General features: G+C 26.9%; 1 protein-coding gene across 1 annotated transcript in view; it reads right to left on the bottom strand.

Moving 5' to 3' along the window:
• LOC107441842 (retroviral integration site protein Fli-1 homolog) overlaps positions 1 to 20,620 on the bottom strand; it is a 190,658-nt gene that overhangs the window by 54,132 nt on the left and 115,906 nt on the right. The window contains exon 5 of the mRNA XM_087157818.1: positions 7,792 to 7,842. Within this exon, the coding sequence (XP_087013944.1) occupies positions 7,792 to 7,842 (51 nt within the window). The remainder of the gene's footprint in view (positions 1 to 7,791; positions 7,843 to 20,620) is intronic.

The raw sequence follows: 20,620 nt of genomic DNA, 5'->3' as shown, positions 1-20,620 counted from the left end.
AAGTAGGTCGCGCGATTCTCACAAAGAGTAAAGGGGAAAATGTCTTTACTTTTAATGAATGCATACTTGAGCGAAAAATAGATTTAAGGACAGGATGATTCTTTTTAAAAGTGTGAGAAAATGTTTCGATTGGAATAATAAATTAGGAATTGTTTTATAGAAAAGAAACAACATAAAAAGATTAATAGAAGCTTTTTATGTTACACATATGTATATTGAGTTTAAAAGGTGATATAGGTTTCTAGCAATAATGGATTATAATTTGGGAACCACTGTTGAAATACAATTTTCTCTACACATAATTTTAAAAGTGTAAAGGAAACAATAATTAGTATTAAAATCTGAGTCATGAAATTTCATGATCACAAATTGAACGTAATACTTATACTAGTAGTTGAATACAAAGGGGGGAAAGAGTTAAGTTTAGGGATTGAGGGGTGTTGCCAGTGATCTTTTCCATTGACAGAGGGGAGAAAACAATTAATGTAATATAATCAACAAATTATGTGCACACAGAAATCTTCTTAATTTTTCAGGAAATGTCACATCATTTAATTGGATTTTCTCGACATCATTTCCCTATTGAGACAAAATAAAAATAAATAAAAAATCGTCATCTCTCGATCGACGGCCATATTTCCCGATCAAACTTAATGATTACACAAAGTTCAACAAATAAGGATTTATTTTGGCTCTCTCTCTTTTTTTTATTTTTTCACTGGGGGTATTTTGGCAGATTCTTCGATCGGGGGGAGCCCTGGAGGAGAGAGAAAGAGAGAGAGGGGGAAGGAGAGATATGGAAGGGGAGAGAGAGACGCTCTCCTTCGAGTGCGACATCTTTCGGTTCCTCTCGGCGCTTCCGTTTCCTACTCTCATCACAGAGATCTGTTACGCGGTTCCTGATTGGTTGATTCGTCTCCGCCAATAAGTAACCTCGTCCCTGTGGAAGACGACTTACACTCTAGTGAACACTTCGATTATTTCACTTCTTTTCTACCTTTTTTTTTTCAGTTTTTTCGACAGTAAAATTTATCGTCTTCTTACTCCCCCCCCCTCCCGACCCCCATTTTTTCTTCGCTCCCTCTTTTGGTGTGACTTGGGCAAAAATAGACTAAATACAATCTCAGAAAAACTGACGCTGAATATAAAACAAACCGATTGTGCAAAACAATTGTTGACGTTTAGAATGGATGACAAGAAGATGGAGAGTTACACAGAGATAAAAGAAAAAATAATAAGATTATAAATTAATTTTTATTCAAGATAAAGGACTTCTCATCTTGTACAAAACCTGATCTAAGAATTTAGCCTCCATCAAGCCTCAGTTTTAAAAGTTAAAACTAAAGATTTCTTATTTTCCAATGCCCACCTGGAGAATGACCTGTCGTCATACAGGCATCTGAAGGGCAGATTTGCTGACCACTCTTTCAGAGGCATCCTATAAGGTGGGCCAACAATAAAGAAAGACAGTATAGAGAATAAAAGAACATCCAAGCCTTGCCCGGGATTCGAACCCAGAACCATTCAGATGCAAGGCCAGATCTCTGACCCCAAGGCCAGATCTCTGACGGTCGCCAAAGATAAAAGATCGAAATTATTAAGAAAAAAATGAATAATAATAATAAGTAAAGAAGCGTTTTTTTTTACAATCCCCACAATAATTTTTTATTAGTTATCTTTTTACCCAGCATTTAAATTAAAAACAACGTTTTTCAGTAATTAAAGTTAAAACACACAACTGTTCAGTTAATTATAATTTTATCAGTGTATCTATTTATCTAGTTTTAATATTTTCTGAGAAAAATTTGCTACAAAAATATAATAAAAAAACTTACATTTAAAAAAAGCCTTTTTTTTTTTTTATTTTTTTTCCTTTTAAAAAAAAAAAAAAAAATTTGAACGACCACAGACTTGAAGGTTTTCGAAGTCTTATTAAAATAAGTGTTAAGTATTAAGTGTTATAAAAGATATACACGATAGCAACATCCGGTCACGTTAGCTACAATTTTTTAACAAAAAAAAAATTTCATAATAAATAAATAAAAATTGTCGCTTACACTACGTTAGATCATTGGGTTAACACTACGTAGTGGCGAATTTTTGTACTTTTGCCAAGCAACTTAAAAGCATGTATTCGGGTTGCTGAATTTCTATATTTTTATAAAAATAATAATAATAATAATGAATGAATGAAATGTTTAAAAAAATGCCCAACAACGTACTCTTCTAAATCAGGTAAACTAATTGGAATGTTTTTTTTTCCAGCATACATAATTTCTTTTTACCACAGAAAGGTTACAATGGTGTCGATTATGTGAACTGAAGTTGAACTAAGGAACTAAAGTGCTCCTTAGCCATAGTCCTTAACATATACAATTTAAAATATCTATGTGGTAGACGAAGTCAACAAAAATTCACATTACGAGTCTCAAATTAATATTTAAATGAGGAATCAGTAGAATACTATTTTATAGTAGTAAACTATTTTAACAAATTCAAAAATTTCAGCCCAACTATACAACCTGTATTCCTAAAAATAATTTCAAGCTAAAAAATAATTTTTATAATTATTTATTACTTTCTATTATTAAATTAAACTATGATTGAAAAAATTTAATTTGTAAGGTGTCCAAATTCTAATATTTTTTTTTTAAGTATGCAATTTAAAATGAAAAAATCGAAAATTGGAATACGATCGTTTTAATGGTAATTTAAAATTTCGGCTTCATTGATATTGTATTGTTCGGAAATTATTCGATCTATCAGATGTTGAGTTCTTCAGAGAGATTCCACATCAGTTGCTCTTTCATTTTCTCTTTCCAAATTTATTTTGTGCACTCATTCATTTTGTAATCTCATTCATGGAATTTACTAGAAAGGTAATTTAAAATATTTGAGTTTATGATGGCAATATGAAATAATAAAAACCTTTAAAAAAATTTTTTGTATCAATACAATAAAGCTACAAATCAATACAATAAAGCTTTTTCTAATTAATATAAGCGTTTTCTGACACTAGTTTAAAATGCTTTTTTCACTCTTTGTTAGAATTATAATTTTAAAACTTTTAGTGGATGAAAATTTTAAGTGAGATTTTAACATTAAAAATTTGTTCATTTATCTTATTCCTTTTTGCGAAAACCATTTTCTAATATTAATTTAAAGGAGCTCTCTTTGCTTTTGTTCTTAGTTTGATATATAATTAAAGAACTAAGTGGATAAATGCTATAAGTCCATTTTTTTTAAATAGTTAAATTTTTTTTAGAAAGGATCTTATTTTGGTTTTATTAAACAACCCAGCAATGCTTAATTTTACCAAGTCTCTAAATCTCGCACTTTTTTAGTGAATGAGAGTATAAAGCGTCAATCTTAGCATTTTCAGAGTTGAGTAGAAGAAGGTTTAAGAGCATTTGGTAACAAACAGTCGACAAGTAACCTTAGAAACACTGGGAAGTAAATTAAAATACAAAGAATACTATGACGGAACAGTTAAATGAGTATTAGAGATTTAGATGTTTTTTTAAATTGTAACCCTTGTGATAAGAAACAAAGGCACGAAATAGTGTTTATTTCAACGTGTAAAGTATTAGGCTAATTTACTAAAATGTTTTTCATTAAATATTTTCTTTGTTTTATTCAAAAAGACTGTCAGAGTCGCGATGGCTCGGGGGATAGAGCGTCTGCCTTCCAATGAGGTGAACCGGGATTAAGTCCCAGCGATGGCTGGTCGATATGAATCCCTCATCCGGCTTGCAGCGAACACGATGCTGACGCGAAACATCCTCAGTGGTAGACGGATCAAGGATTAGAGTCCCCTTGCCGTCAGGCTAACCGTGGGAGGTCGTCGTGGTCTTCCTCTCCATGTAACGCAAATGCAGGTTAGTTCTATCAAAAAATCCCCCATGAAGGCAAAATTGCTCTCAATACTTGATCCAGGAGTTCCCTTGTCTTCTGGATTGTGTTCAAAATTACAGGACTACGGATTTGAACATTCGAAGTCGTAAACCTGAAAAATTTAGTCGGCTGTTCAACGACGGATACATATATAGTATATATGTATATATGAAAGGACTGTCAAAATCCATTATTAAAAAACAGTGTTCTGTTTAATTATTTTATTGCATATTTTTAAAATGCAAAAGTTCAAACTAATTTTACAACGAAACAAAATTGTGTTTGTAAGAAAAAGCAACAAAAAAAAGATGTTTTGTCAAATATCTTATTTTATTCTTTGGCAACGCAAAAGTCGTGAACCAATATAAATAAATAAAACTGCATTGTTGACCAAACCACTTAAAATGTACATTAATTCCGGATATTTATCCGTCAATAACCGATGTATCTATAAATGTATCATTTTCTCAGGCTTAATCAAATTTATCTCGAAATAGGATTAATGTGAGTCAAGAATTTTCAGTTTGGAAAGTTTGCGTTCATAATGAAATTTCCGAAAACTCAATGTTTTGTCAAATATTTTATTTTATTCCTTCGCAAAGCAAAAATCTCAAACAAAAATAAATAAATAAATAAAACTGCATTGTTGACCAAACCACTTAAATTGTACATTAATTCCGGATATTTATCCCGTCAATAACCGATGCATTTATAAATATATCATTTTCGCAGGCTAAATCAAATTTATCTCGAAATAGGATTAATGTGAGTCAAGAATTTTCAGTTTGGAAAGTTTGCGTTCATAATGAAATTTCCGAAAACTCAATGGGGGAGTTAACGAGCTCCGGAACGAGTGCTTTAAAATCTGGGAGAAGAAAAGAAAGAAAAAAAACTCGCTCAGCGCATTCACTTAATTTATTGCTAAACAGAAATCAGATTTCGGCTCGCTCTCTCTCTTTACCATTTGTGAGGGCCGCCGTCTATTCTAAAGCCAAAACCAAATTTTCGGCTTTTCGTATCATTTGCACCTGCGGCTCTCTCTTTCCTTCCTTCGGCTGCTCTCGATCGATGGCCCCTTTCCTTTCTTAGATCCGCCACAGAAGAACGAATCATTCATGTTTCGAACAGAATCATTCCATAGAATGTTCTAAAGGGCACGTTTTGTTTTGTTCCTTTTAAATAAGACTATGCATTATTTTTTTAAAAATAATTTTTAATATTACATTTAGTTTATTTGGCACAAATAACAAGACAAGATTATTTTTTGTATAATTTTTCGTGTTGAATACAGCGTATTTGCCAAAAATAAATGTACACTATGATATAATTAGTAATATCATTTAAGGTTTATAAGTCGAAAATAAAATAACCTGATTATTTTTTTATATGGTTTTAATATTAAATATAAATAATTTTTTTCCAAAAATAAAATTACACTGTCTTTTTTTTTTCTTTCTGATATTCAGTTTAGCTTTTGTGTCAAAAATAAAAGTAAAACAGCCTGTAGATTAACAATTACATTGTTGACACTTACCGTTTGATAAAATAGGGAATAGTAATTACAAGAGATTTCAGTGTTTGTTGACAATCAGCTTTTTTTTTTCCTTTTTATTAATGTTTTGCGTAAAACATTAATTTACAAATCTAACGTATAAAGTAAAAATAATGAAATCGTTCAATGAACCTATTTTTAATAATACTAAAGTGTCATTGATATATGAACTCTCTTCCTTTTCCTTGCTAGTTTTTTTTCTTCCTGTATTTATAAAATTTGCAACATCTAGATTTTTCTTTCAACGTTGAAATAATATCTGCCTTTTGATAGAGGTTTTGAGGCGGCTGATTGAACAAATTTTAATTACAAGTGTATTGAAATTAAAGAATGCATTAGAATAGATATACCGAAGGAATTATAGAATAGAATATATGAGAATAGAATTATGGAATGCATATCTGCATTACGAAATGCTACTTTTGACAATGTTATAAGCAAGAGCAAATGTAAAAGATCAACATTCAAATCAAGCATTTTCTCCCTCAAAAAGGAGTTGAATTTAGTTTATTATAGTTCTCATACCTTAAAATTTAAATTATCAATTACGAGTACAATTTACAAGCAAACATATTTGCAGTTAAATTTTTCAGCAATATTGGTACAACAGCAAGTTATTTTTTTCTTTTGAGTGTCATACTTTTTTTTAATGAAATGCTGTAGGAATTTACATTTTAATATTGGGTTGACATGAAGCTAACTTGTTATCCCTTAGTGAGAAATAAAACGCAATTTCTTCACACAAAAAAAGACGCTTCACAAAAAAAAAAAAAAAAAAAAAAAAAAAAAAAAATTCTCGCTCTATTTCGATCACTGGTTACCCATTGGTCAAATCCTTTTTTTTTTTCTTTTTTTTTTTCTTTTTTTCTTCTGGATTGACTCCGTTAAACACCACAACGTTTCAAATCATGGGTTGCAAAAACTGTCTCAATTGATGTTTGTCGTCGGATTGGCTTTCAAATCATACCTATATACGTGTTTCAAGACGTCACAAACTACTTTTCCTCCTTCAGTATTCATATTTATATTCAAACAACAGTCAAGGCAGTAATTATAAGTTAATAATAAAAAGAATATAAAAAATATTTTAAATTATTATTATGTAAATATATTAAGAATGACTGCTGGTGAAGAAAAAAAGAATTCTAAATAAATTATCAAAACAGCAGTGGTTGCCATAGCAACGCGTACAATGACGACGCATGTGCATTGTGTACTATTACTCTTTAACACAGTTGAAAAGTGTGATAACGTCCAAATAAAGTGCGCACGCCTTAAAACCCAAAACAAGACCTATTTTGCCAATGGGTAAAAAAATGAGATTTGAATAATCAAATATCGTCCATTCTGCTTAGTGACCTTTTCCCCTCTATCTGGTAATTTCATGATCTCAAGATTACAGAAAGTTTCGGTCATTTTCAGGAAAAAGTTCAAACAAGTACCATTTCAGATCCGCGTAGTTACAGAAATTTTCAACATTAAAATATTTTGCAAACTTCAAAATAAGTAATAATTTAATTTCGATAATGGAAGGATGCGACATAAATTTCGACCAAGCTCCAGTATAATTCCGTAACTGGTGTAAAAAATGTGTGAGACCTCGCATTGTTGTGTCTTTGAGATCGCAATTGGATTGTGATTTATTTTGAATCTTAAAAAACTTTTTAAATGGTAAAAATATCAGAAATAACGACAATCATCTCAAATTGCACTTGTTTGAGTTTTTTGTAAATAATGACAGAAGTTTCTGAGATTACGGGATCGTGAAGTAATCAGACGGAAGACAGGAACATATTTGACTCATTGAAAGAATTGGAAGATATTTGACTTGACTCATTGAAAGAATTGGAAGATATTTGACTCATTGAAAGAATCGGAAGATATTTGACTCGTAGAAAGAATTGGAAGATATTTGACTAATTGAAAGAATCGGAAGATATTTGACTCGTTGAAAGAATTGGAAGATATTTGACTCATTGAAGGAATTGGAAGATATTTAACTCACTAAAGTTCATTTTTAATAAATTCAAAATTGTTTTATTTAATATTTGCTTAAATTTTTGATATTTTTAATAAAATTTGGTAAAAAAAAAAATATCCTATAAAAGATAAAAAAGATTGGTAAAAAGATTTGGTGAAAGATAGATGAAATAGAGTTGCACATTTATAGATGTCCTGTATAGATTTTCTTTCTTTATTCTATTATTTATATTTCACTGTATAAATAGTTGCAGAGTCAAAATATTTGTATGGCATAATAAAACGTACTCTGAGAAGTATTTGATTTTTAAAAAAAAATGTGCTGATGTTCCATTAGAAATGAAGTGAAGTAATTATTCACTCACCTTGTGGTTGTGTGGGTGAAGGGGAGCCCCACGCTCCTTTGTAGGCCGGCTCTGAAAAATAATTTATATATATATATATAAATGTCTTTAAGATGTAGAAAATAATGAGTTCAAAATATATTTCTAATAGGAAACAGTTTGAATATTTTTTATATCATTAACATACATTGGTGTAAGAATTAAGATAATTTACAGACTTGATCGATTATCTCTAGAGCTACTGGACCGATTTTAATACGATACTTATTGTAAAGTAACCGCCACCATCTTCATTATTTAGTACCACTAAAATCTATAATTACTATAAGATACGATACACATAAGAGTCAGCACAATTATTTTTACGGTATAATATAAAGAACGAATCATTAATTTAGGTAGCATGTATACTATAATTATTGAAATAAAATTTCTTTGCTAATCAAACTTACACAGCTTAAGGAGAATATTAATATCATATTTGAACTAGGTTTAACAGAGCAGAAGTGGATAAAGATTCTATGTTATTAAATTATTTGATTCAGCTAACAGATTTATGTAATTCTTCTTATGAGAACATAATTACCTTTACAACTAAAAACATGCTTGCCCCTTACAACCGTTTTCTTCCGTTTCTGTAGAATGTTTGACAACGTGCGAGACAAGTTTTTACCTTCTTGTGCTTGGTTTGTAGATAAACTATCATTGAACGTATGACAAAATTGGCGAAAATAATTTATAAATGGAGCAAATGCATGTGAGCTCGGCGTAAGCTTTCTCAACAATTAGCTTTTAGATTAATTTTCACTCTATAAAGTGTATATGAATTTTACACGTCGATTCGCTATTATCTAAAAATGAAAGATATTCATTCAAACAATATTTTGAGTGTTCCAACATCAAATTAGGATGGGTGTTACACCACAGTTTTTTACAGTGTAACAAACAAAAAAAATTTTTTCAAATTCATCATCTTTATCAAAAAAATCCTGGATTCAATTTTATAAAAGTTGGCGGAAATAGATTGATAGAGATGATACCAGTTGGAGCATAGTTGAGCTTTTCTTCGTTAAAAATTAACCAACCGATACCAACTCTTTTGCGCAATTTTAAAACTTATTAATATGATACTAATTCATGTCATGTATGATACTAATTCATTCTACAAACTTACAAATAACAGTAAATAAATAATAAAAATTCATGAGTTGCAGTAGGGAACTCGATTATATATAATCTCATGCAGTAATCGAATGAATAGTTTTTGAGGGATCGATAATACCTACGTGTATCAGGAAAACAAAACTTTTTCTGGTAAAGATGATTAAAGTTTGAAGATTCATGTAACACAAATAATACATATATTTAATAGATTAAACAACACTTTGTAACCCCTAACCTATAAATTTTTTCAGCCTTATTTTTGACAAGGATTTGAAAGTATAGATTAAAGGTGGCGTTTAAGGAATACCCTGTATAGTATATGGAAGTGGTAAGAATTATGAACTTTTCCATTGGTTTGTGATTGTTTCAATAAGTTTTGAAGAACAATGGAAAGTTAGTATAAACAGTTAATAATTGGAATTTCTATAAGAAAAATTCGAATAATATTGCCGAGTTTTAAAGATCCCTATTCCAGATATCAGACATCCTTACTGTGGCTACGAAAATAAATCACTATAAAAATTGGTATTGGGTTAGTCCATTTGTTTTCGAGAGGGAAGGGAGATTCATATCATTTCTTCAATCCTTTACTATCAGAAATAGTTTTACTCTTGTTTCCATGGCAACAGACAACTTCAGATTTACCTTTACAAAAAGCGATCAGACTGAGAGCTCATCTTGTGTTTGCCAGACTATACTTGAGTTTGTTTACTAGTAACAGGAGAACGAATTCTTTGATTTTGCATTGTGTTTTTTTCTCGCTTAGTTTCTGGCTATTCCATTGTGGTTTATCGACTAAAGCTACTATTTTTTATGCGAGCATCAATAAACACTATATCAGCAACAGCATCGAAGCACATTCATTCAAATATCCATAGTTCAAATTAAACTTTACATTATGAATTTTAATCAATTAACAGGGCATTTTTCTTCACGTTGTGACAATATTTTCCACCCTCTTACTTAAATTATAAGCCTTAAATATTTTGAAACGAGAACAAAAGCCTTAAATATTTGAATATTGCTATTTGGATTTCCAAGCATACTGTCTCAAAGATTTTTTTTTTAGTTTCAAAAGAGGTTTGAAATTTTTAATTATATTTTGTTTCCATTGGCCGTTCTATTTGGACGTTGCACGCAATCGCAATTGGCCCCCAAAGAATTGCCAATTTTAACCAAAGGGTAGTTTCAAAAACATTTTTTCCGAAAATTATTTAGACCAACATTTATAAATATGTAAACTAAAATAATTAATACTCGAATAAATATAATGACAATAATTTAACTAGTAGCTTATCACAAAATTAATATATATAATATTTGAGCATTCTTGAGCATATATATAATTGAACTAATAAAAAAAAAAAATAAAAAAAAACAAAAAAAAAAAAACAGACAATTATGGAAACTATAGGGGAGAAAAACACCGAAAACAATTCAGAAAAAAAACGAGCTTTTAAACTGTTGTTAAAATTAGATATGCATTTATTGTTAATCAAATATTAGTAATAATTTAGTTATACTATTAAGAAAAATTACATGTGTTTCTTAGAAATTAAAATACAATTCAAATTCTGTTCGATTGTGTATTTTATTAATAAATTATCTTTTGATTCATAAATTCCAAAACTAAATTTATTTAACCGATATTGCAAACTTAATTAAAATGATAATGCAAACGGTTTTAATGTATTATTGTAGTACTATTCCGGTTTATGAATATTTGGTACAAATACTTTCAAGATCTATATCTTTAACTGTTGTGCTATAATATAAAATATAATTTTAGAAAAAATATATAATTCTTGATAAAATAGGAATATATAATTTGAAATTAACATTTACTTAGTTATAATATTTTTTTTTCCTAATAGCTGGCACTGAACTATTACGTTCAGCAATAATATTTAATAATTTTCAAGAATTCGGTAATTTTAATAGAGTGTAAGTTATAGTCAAAATTTTCAAATACCAACTCCGACTTTGTTCTCATAAAAAATTTACTTTAATCAAATTCTAAAGAATTAAACTCTAAACTCATACTTAATCAAACTCTGATGAATATGATGAATCAAGTCCTTCAGATCAATCAAAAACATAAAATTAAACATAAAAAAATTTGAAATATTTAACTTGAGATTAACTTTTTATTTACAATAATATTAATTCTTTTTAAGAATTCGGTAAAAATTTGAATGGAGTCGGAGTCGAGCATTTCAACTATCGACTACCCGGCTCTGGTTTTGTTCTCAGATAAAAAGTTTTAATTTAATCAAATTCTAAAGATTTAAACTCAAACTTAATCAAATTCTGATGAATTCGATAAATCAAGTTCTTCAGATAATTCAATAAAATAAAATTAAACGTAAAAAAATTAGAAATACCTTATTTGAAATTAATTTTTAATTAGCAATAATATGAATACTTCTTAAGAATTCGGTAAAAAATTTGAATTTAGTTGGAGTCGAATATTTCAACTACTGACTCCGCAGCTCTGTTTTTGTTCTCAGATGAAAAGTTTTACTTTAATTACATTCTAAGGAATTAAATTCTAAACTCAAACTTAAACGAATTCTGATGAATTTAATAAATCAAGTTCTTCAGATCAAGCAATAAAATAAAATTTAAACGTAAAAAAATCAGAAATACTTTATTTGAAATTAATTTTCAACTATCAATAATATTAATATTTTATAAGAATTCTGTAAAAATTAGAATGGAGTGGGAGTTGTACCACTCCAATACCGACTACCCGGCTCTGGTTTTGTTCTTGGATAAAATATTTTACTTTAATCACATCCTAAGGAATTAAACTCTAAACTCAAACTTAACAAATTCTGATGAATTTGATAAATTAAGTTCTTCAGATCAATCAATAAAATGAAATTTAAACGTAAAAAAATCAGAAATACTTTATTTGAAATTAATTTTTAACTAGCAATAATATTAATATTTTTCAAGAATTCTGTAAAAATTACAATGGAGTGGGAATCGAACTACTCAAATACCGACTACCCGGCTCTAGTCTTGTTCTCAGATAAAAAGTTTTACTTTAATCAAATTCTAAGGAATTAAACTCTAAACTCAAATTTAATCAAATTCTGATGAACTTGATAAATCAAATTGTTCGGATCAATCTATAAAATAAAATTAAACGCAAAAAAAAATTAGAAATACTTTATTTGAAACTAATTTTTAATTAGCAACAATATGAAATTTTTTTCAAGAATTCGGTAAAAATTTAAATAGAGTCGCAGTCGAACATTTCAACTGTTTACTCCACAGCACCAGTTCCGTCCTCGCATAAAAAGTTTCATTTTAAAAAATCGATACATCAGATTCTTCGGAATCAATAAAATAAAAGCAAAACTTCATTGTAATAATAATAAAATAAAATTAAAAAAATGCTTGTTAACTGATTATAATTCCATAAATACGTTCCAGCAAAAGATACCCCCAACTTCCGCATTTAGAAAACGGGAAAATATTGATTTTCAAAACATTCCGGAGCTGGCGATTTAATAATAATACCAATAACAAACTCTATAAGGCTGTTTTCTTGTGCCTCGAAAATAAAAATAAAAATTTATCAAGCATATACAAGTCTAATAAAATAAAAAAAATGGCGCACGTTTATTGAAAATCTTGCGTTATTTCTCTTTGTTCGTTTCTTTTATTGAGAATTTCCTGAAATATATTTGAATGATACATATTAAAAAAGCGGGACGTCTTTTTCATTATGGGAGAAAAGGTTTCTGAATTTTATTTCTCCTTTCTTCGAGAGTTGTCTTTTCTTCGCCGCCGAGGAGAATTTATGAAGAATGATTTTTATGTTAGAAGGCGTTTTGTTTTCTCTGCAATGTTAATAACTTTGAAATTCTCATAGCGCTTTCAATAAAATCCCAATTTTTATTTATAAAAATATATTATTGAGATAGCAAATGATTCAGTAAAAAATAACGCAGTTTTACGAATTATAATTATTACTATTACAAAAGACTGGTTAAAAACGAAGGAAAAAGAATGGAAAGACAATACAGTTATATGAATTATAATTATTGAGATAATAAAGAAAAGAGAATGTATGGAAAGTCAAATCAATTATGGATTACAATGATTGAAACAACATATAAATTTTTAAAAAGTGAAGAAAGAAATAATGGAAAGAAAATATAGTTATGAATTATAATTATTGAGATAAACGGTTCCCTCAATATTGCATGAAGAGATCTAGAAAAGAAATGCAGTCATAAATTATAATTATTGAGATGGCAAATGTCTCCTTAAAAACAAAGAAAAAGAGTGAAAAAGAAATACAATTAGAAATTAGAATGATTAAGATAACAAATGTCTCCTTAAAAAATTAAAGAAAGAGAATGAAAAGAAAATACAGTTATATGAATTATAATTATTGAGATAATAAAAAAAAGACTCGTTAAAAAAGGAAAGAGAATGAATGGAAAATAAAAATCAATTATGGATTAAAATGATTGAAACAGCATATAACATTTTAAAAAATGAAGAAAATAAATTATGGAAAGAAAATATAGTTATGAATTATAATTATTGAGATAAATGATTCCCTCAATATTGAAAGAAAAGGTTTAGAAAAGAAATACAGTTATGAATTATAATTATTGAGACAGCAAATGTCTCCTTAAAAGTAAAGAAAAAGAGCGAAAAAGAAATACAATTAGAAATTAGAATGATTAAGATAACAAATGTCTCCTTAAAAAATGAAAGAAAGAGAATGGAAAGAAAATACAGTTATATGAACTATAATTATTGAGATAATAAAAAAAGACTCGTTAAAAAATGAAAGAGAATAAATGGAAAGTCAAATCAATTATGGATTATAATAATTGAAATAGCATGTAACTTTTTCAAAAAGTGAAGGAAAAAATATTGGAAAGAAAATATAGTTATGAATTATAATTATTGAGATAGCAAATGTCTCCTTAAAAAATAAAGAAAAAGAGTGAAAAGGAAATACAATTAGAAATTCGAATGATTACGATAACAAATGTCTCCTTAAAAAATGAAAGAAAGAGAATGGAAAGAAAATACAGTTAATTATTGAGATAAAAAAAAAAAGTCTCGTTATAAATAAAAGAAAAATAATGGAAAATCAATACAATTATAACTTATAAAGATTGAAATAACAAATAACTCCTTAAAAATGAAAGAAAAATATGGAAAGAAAATAGAGTTATGATTTAAAATTATTGAGATAGCTGATGACTCCTCTCTCTCTCTCTCTCTCTCTCTCTCTCTCTCTCTCTCTCTCTCTCTATATATATATATATATATATATATATATATATATATATATATATATATATATATATATATATATATATATATATATATATATATATATATATATATATATATATATATATATATATATATATATATATATATATATATGTATATATATATATATATATATATATATATTTATATATATATATATATATATATATATATATATATAGAACGGCTTAATAAGATTTAATTGAAATTTAATTAAAAAGAAACAAATCTGTTACCAAAACAATTTCAGTAAATACTGTTTGGTTCTTTGAATTACATTTTAATTCATTCGTTCTTGATATACATAAAAATAAATACTTGGCATGATGTTAATCTCCCTAACTGCAATAATATTTTAAACTGTTCGGTTCTTTGATTTACATTTTTCTTCATTCGTTCTTGATATACATAAAATATATACTTGACATGATGCTAATCTCCTTAACTGCAATAATATTTTAAACTGTTTGGTTCTTTGATTTACATTTTTCTTCATTCGTTCTTGATATACATAAAATAAATACTTGACATGATGTTAATCTCCTTAACTGCAATAATATTTTAAACTGTTTGGTTCTTTGAAATTCATTTTTTTTCATTCATTCTTGATATGCAGAAAAATAAATACTTGACATGATGTTAATCTCCTTAACTGCAATAATATTTCAAACTGTTTGGTTCTTTGATTTACATTTTTCTTCATTCGTTCCTGATATGCATAAAAATAAATACTTGACATGATGTTAATTTCCTTAATTGTAATAATATTTTAAACTGTTTGGTTCTTTGAAATTCATTTTTTTTTCATTCATTCTTGATATGCAGAAAAATAAATACTTGACATGATGTTAATCTCCTTAACTGCAATAATATTTTAAACTGTTTGGTTCTTTGATTTACATTTTTCTTCATTCGTTCCTGATATGCATAAAAATAAATACTTGACATGATGTTAATTTCCTTAATTGTAATAATATTTTAAACTGTTTGGTTCTTTGAAATTCATTTTTTTTTCATTCATTCTTGATATGCAGAAAAATAAATACTTGACATGATGTTAATCTCCTTAACTGCAATAATATTTCAAACTGTTTGGTTCTTTGATTTACATTTTTTAAAGTTATTGATGATTGATTCTATCAACTAATGCGTTGATTATTTGATTGCAGCAGCCTAACTTTTTTTTTTCATTGAAGGTATGGAATAATAAATGAATTACATTATGCTAATTCAAGCATGCAGAAACGTTTCTGTCGTTCCTGAAAATTTCTCATTTCTACTTTGACCCTTTGCTTACGCAATACCATGCTGTGCCATCATATTGGCCCACATGTTGTGCCAGCCGTAAGCAGAAGGTTAATAAGTGCCTTGTAAGAAATGTACAGATTACCTAGGTCATTTAGAAAATGAAACACTTCAATGAATGCCACTTCAACAGATCACCCTAGCTAATTTGCACATTAATCTGCAAAATAACTGATTTCTACACTTCAGCATAGCATATTTGACCAATGAAAAAATAAATACATAATGAAAATTAAAAGTTCTTATTGATATTTATTATTATTTTCAAAAACTTGCACTGTTAGAAATTTCTCGGAAAAAAATAGTTAAATAACAATTTATTTAATTGTTATTTTACCATATTCAAGCAAAACAGTCAAATAACGATAAATAAGATGGTAAAAAAACTGTTAACTGCGGGAAAAATCGTTTGCTAACTGTTTTGATCTAATACAGTTAAACAACCAGAATTTTATCCCACCAACTAAGCCCACCTAATAAAGCCGCTTAGTTTCTTACAACTGTGTATATATAGCCGAGAAGGCTAATCTCATGACCAACGGAACTTGGGCTCCAGTTCCAGCATTGACTAAACTCCTTAATTTGCGTCCTACACTCTCCGATGCTTAATATGCAATGAAATGCCTAGCAAAAAAGGAAAGCTAGTTAAATATCTTTCTTGCGGTTTTGAAACCATGCCAGTTGCAAATGGTTAAAAAAAAAGGTAGTTTTGTATTCATAGTTTTATAACCATGCTAATTCGAAACGGTGACAAAACCGTAAAAGTAAAAAAATGTTCTTTATCCTTAACTTTACGGTTAATTGGATTGACAGACTGCTGCCTGTTATCTTACTATAATTTTAGAATGAAAATTCCAGCAGTGTGCGCTAATGCCAGTGTGTTTCCCGCATTTCTAAAAATATGCCATAATAATGATTATAATCTGAGAACATTTAATGACTTTGGTTGTTTGTAATTGTGTTGTGTGAAATTGAGAGACTATTTTTAACAATAAGAATCACAGGCAAAGATTATTATCTAAATATATTTATGTAATTCTTGAGTTTAATTTACGTAAATCCTTTTTAAAACGAAAAATCGACGTAAGACCTTATTTAAAACCTGAAAATGACACAATTTTTGTAAAAGATCATCATTTATAATATTTTGAGAGGAAAAAGATTTGTTCATACTTGTTGTCAGCTAAGGGAGAAAATTTTTATAAATATTTTTTTGAGTGTAAAAATTATGTTATCTTATTAGTATAATAATTATTATTAGTATTATAATTATTATTAGCATAATAATTATTATTAGCATTATAATTATTATTAGTATAATAATTATTATGGTATAATAATTATTATTAATTTGATTTCATTTAAAGATTGGAGAAAATTTTTTAAAATATTTTTTTCAGTATAAAATTTATGTTATCTTATTAGTATAATAATTATTATTAGTATAATAATTATTATTAGGATGATAATTATTATTAGTATAAGAATTATTATTAGTCTGATTTTATTTAAATATGTATTATTTTCTTATATTTTACTGAAGAAAAAAAAATTGAAAGTGATGGAAGAATGAAAATCTAAACGAATTATTTTCTGAAGAATAATATGTAAAACATTTATCTTTCAATGAGCGATATATTAGACAGCTATCTCTTAATAAACATTAAGACAAACTTTCTCCTATAGAACGTAAAAAAAAGGCATATTATTAACTAATGAATTAAAAAGAACTATCGCCTAAAAAACAATTACAAGAAAATCTTTGCTCATTTTATAAGACAATTGTTTGATATAGGTTTTTAGCTAAAACAACTTGTCAGGGCATTTTAAAACCCTTTAAAAATTAACAACTGTTTTTCTTTTTAAATTCAGCTGAAATTTACAGAAGCAAAAAAATGATAATAATAATAATAATAATTATCATGCCTTCTTTCCATTTCTGGAAATCCATTCAAAACTAATTATATTTTCAACTAATTCAACGAACTATTTTCAACTTAATTCAACTAGTTATATTTTTATTTAGATCATAAAAAGTTATAAATTAATAATAATTATCACCCCTTTCTTTTTTGCTTTCTCCATATTTTGAGTTTATCGTACATTTTATTGTACAGTTTACATTTAGTACATTTATGCTAAGTTAGTACATTTATACTTTTGTACATTTAAACTATTTTATTAGTACATTTATACTAATAAAAACACGCGTTTTTGGTTGGTTATATAATAAAAAGAAAAATGCTTTAAGTTCTTTTGTTATAATAATGCTTTTATTTTTATTGATAAAAGCAAAATAATTATTTTCATTAAATTTAGTTAATTTAATACAAATGTAACTTTAGGTTATATATTATATTTAAACTTGTTACTTAAAAGTGTAATGACGAAAATAAAAAAAATATGCGATTTTAGTTGTAATATTAACATAATTCGATTTATATTTCAGGAGGAAAAAAAAATTTCATTTATATATTTTATTCCATGTTGTTCTCAGAAAGCTGTCTGATAAAAAAAAAAAAATGCAAATAATTTGAATTTAATAATAAAGATGATAAGCATTTTGACGTAGCATTGAGTATTAATGAATGCTTTAGAACTACAAAAAAAAAAAAAAAAAAAAAAAAACATGCATCGAAATAATTTAATCTAAATATTACTTTAAATTATAAATTTTATTTAAATTCCTTACATACAAAACATCACTCTAAAATTAAGAAAGTGAAAATGCGACTTTCAAAATATAGCATTAAAATTCTTTTTTAAAAAATTAAAATTTATATTTTTAATACGAAATTTTTTAAAAAAAACTAATATTAATTTTACATAAAATAAAACTATAAAGCCTGTATTTTGACGCAACAAGCTTTAATGAATACTTTGAAATTAAATACGCATGCACATTTTAAAATAGCCAAACAAAAACTTTTCAAAAGTAATTTTCCAGTTATTGCATTTGCTGATAATAACTAGAAATCTTTTTAACTAATCTGTAGATAAACAATGAAATTTACTGATTTTCTGAAATGTAAAGATTACAATATATAATTCAAATTATAAAAACAAATAAAAGTTAATAAATGGGTAAATAATAAATTTTACATGCAATCAATGATCATTCCCTAAAAATTTAAAACAAATTAATTTAAAATTATATTTTCTGTTCAAAAAAGAGCCTTTTTGAAACTATTGGGAGACTTAGTCTTTTTTTTTTTCTTTTTTTTCTTTCATTCTTTTTTTTTTTTTAAAGAAAGGAAATTGAGAACATGTAAATAATTATATTACCCGAATTAAAAATATTGAACAAAAGGTTTAAATCGACCTAAAACCAATCAGTGAATAACAAACTATTATAGCATTGTGTTTCGAAATAAACCTTTTTTTAGTATAGTCTTTAATTTATATTAAATAGTTGTCAATGAAGCAGAAAATGAAGCAAATATAGTTTAATAGTAGAACAAAATAAGATATAGCCATGGAACTATCTCCCTTTTCTGAAAAGAAAGAAGGAATATACATAGTCAAAATTTTAAAAATACTCTTAAGTATTAGTTTTTTACTTGATTTTATCAGGTTATTTATTTTTACTATGAATACACTCTAAGTTGCACTATCAAATCGGGATGGATTTGAATGAAAATGTATTTTGCATTTCGGACAATTTTGTTATGGATTATTTTTTTCTTTTCTCGTGAATTCTTTTAAAACTACACTAATCGCAATAGCAATAACTAAAAGAATACAATTTTCAAAAGATGAGAGAAAACAAAAATTTCAAAATATAACGATATTTTATTATTAATTTCTACACCCTATAGAAATGTAGGAAATAATAATAATAATGAATCATAAAAATTGTAAAATATTTTTCAGAAAAGGAATTTTGCCTATTTTTCTTTTTTTTGGGGTGAATTATATTTTAAAAAAATAATTAAAATTCAAATAAAATTACAATAAATATATTACTGAGTTCTTTTTTCCAAATAGCGATTAATTCTTTAAGTGCAATGTATACTTCCGAGCAAGTTACAAATAAATGAAGTCTATGAACACACTTCCGTTTGAAAAAATATATACTTATATATACTTACCTTTTACGCTTTATTAAACAAGTATTTATGGAAAAGTGTGTATGGAAAATATTTATCAACACAAAACCAGCGTAATTCTCCTGTGACAATTGGGATACGTTTCTTGTTATTACAACAAAAGCTGAAGTGAAAAATAAATAAAAGAAGTTTGTGGAATAGACATAGACAATACCATAAGCATATAAAATAGACCTTTGTGAAACAATTACAACGATCTTTAAAAGTCAAAAATTTAGCATTAAAGAAAAATTAAACATCCATGAAGTACTACTTATTAAAATTTTTAACAAAAACTAGCTCAGATATCGTTGTTGAATGAAAATTAAGCGCATGATAACTTTTCCATCAAATTTGAGCAACATAACTAAGTATCGTTACAACTGAAACTTTCAAACATTCGATGCTTTGCTGTGCAATCTACGAGATGTGGTTTCTGAAATTACGAGAGTATTTAATCAAGCTGAATTAGCCAGATCTAAATTTAGGAGTAGTTATTATTTTTTTTTATTGCAAATTATTAAAAATCTATTCATTACGATTTACAAAAAATATTATTTAAGAAACTTAAATTTTATTATGAATGTATCTTTGAAAGGATTTTTTGTAATTCACTTTCTGCAGTGAAAATGCTGTTCACAGGTTTTAAATTTAACTTTTTCACCCCATATTGATCTAAAAAAATATTATAAAAATATAATAAAATTCATGAAAAAAATTTCATGAGCAAAAAAGAACACAAATTAATCGTTAATCTTTATAACAAAAATTTAAAAACAATTTCACAAGACTTTTTTTTTCTGAGAAAGTTTCAAAATGATATTTCAGTTCGTTAGTTTTGATTACAAAATTTTCAAAATGGAAAAATTCTTCGTTAGATGATGTGATTTGAGACTGTTGATAATACCTAAAGTTTAAGAATCTTTATATTTTTGTTTAAAAGAAAACTTAGATAAGTTCCATTCGAAGGAGAGAGA

The sequence above is a fragment of the Parasteatoda tepidariorum genome, chromosome 2 (genome assembly GCF_982258835.1).
Source record: "Parasteatoda tepidariorum strain Cologne lab strain chromosome 2, Ptep-v5.0, whole genome shotgun sequence".
Taxonomy (NCBI): Eukaryota; Metazoa; Arthropoda; class Arachnida; order Araneae; family Theridiidae; genus Parasteatoda; species Parasteatoda tepidariorum.
The sequence above is the reverse complement of the archived record's forward strand: the minus strand, read 5'-3'. Positions and strand labels throughout refer to the sequence as shown.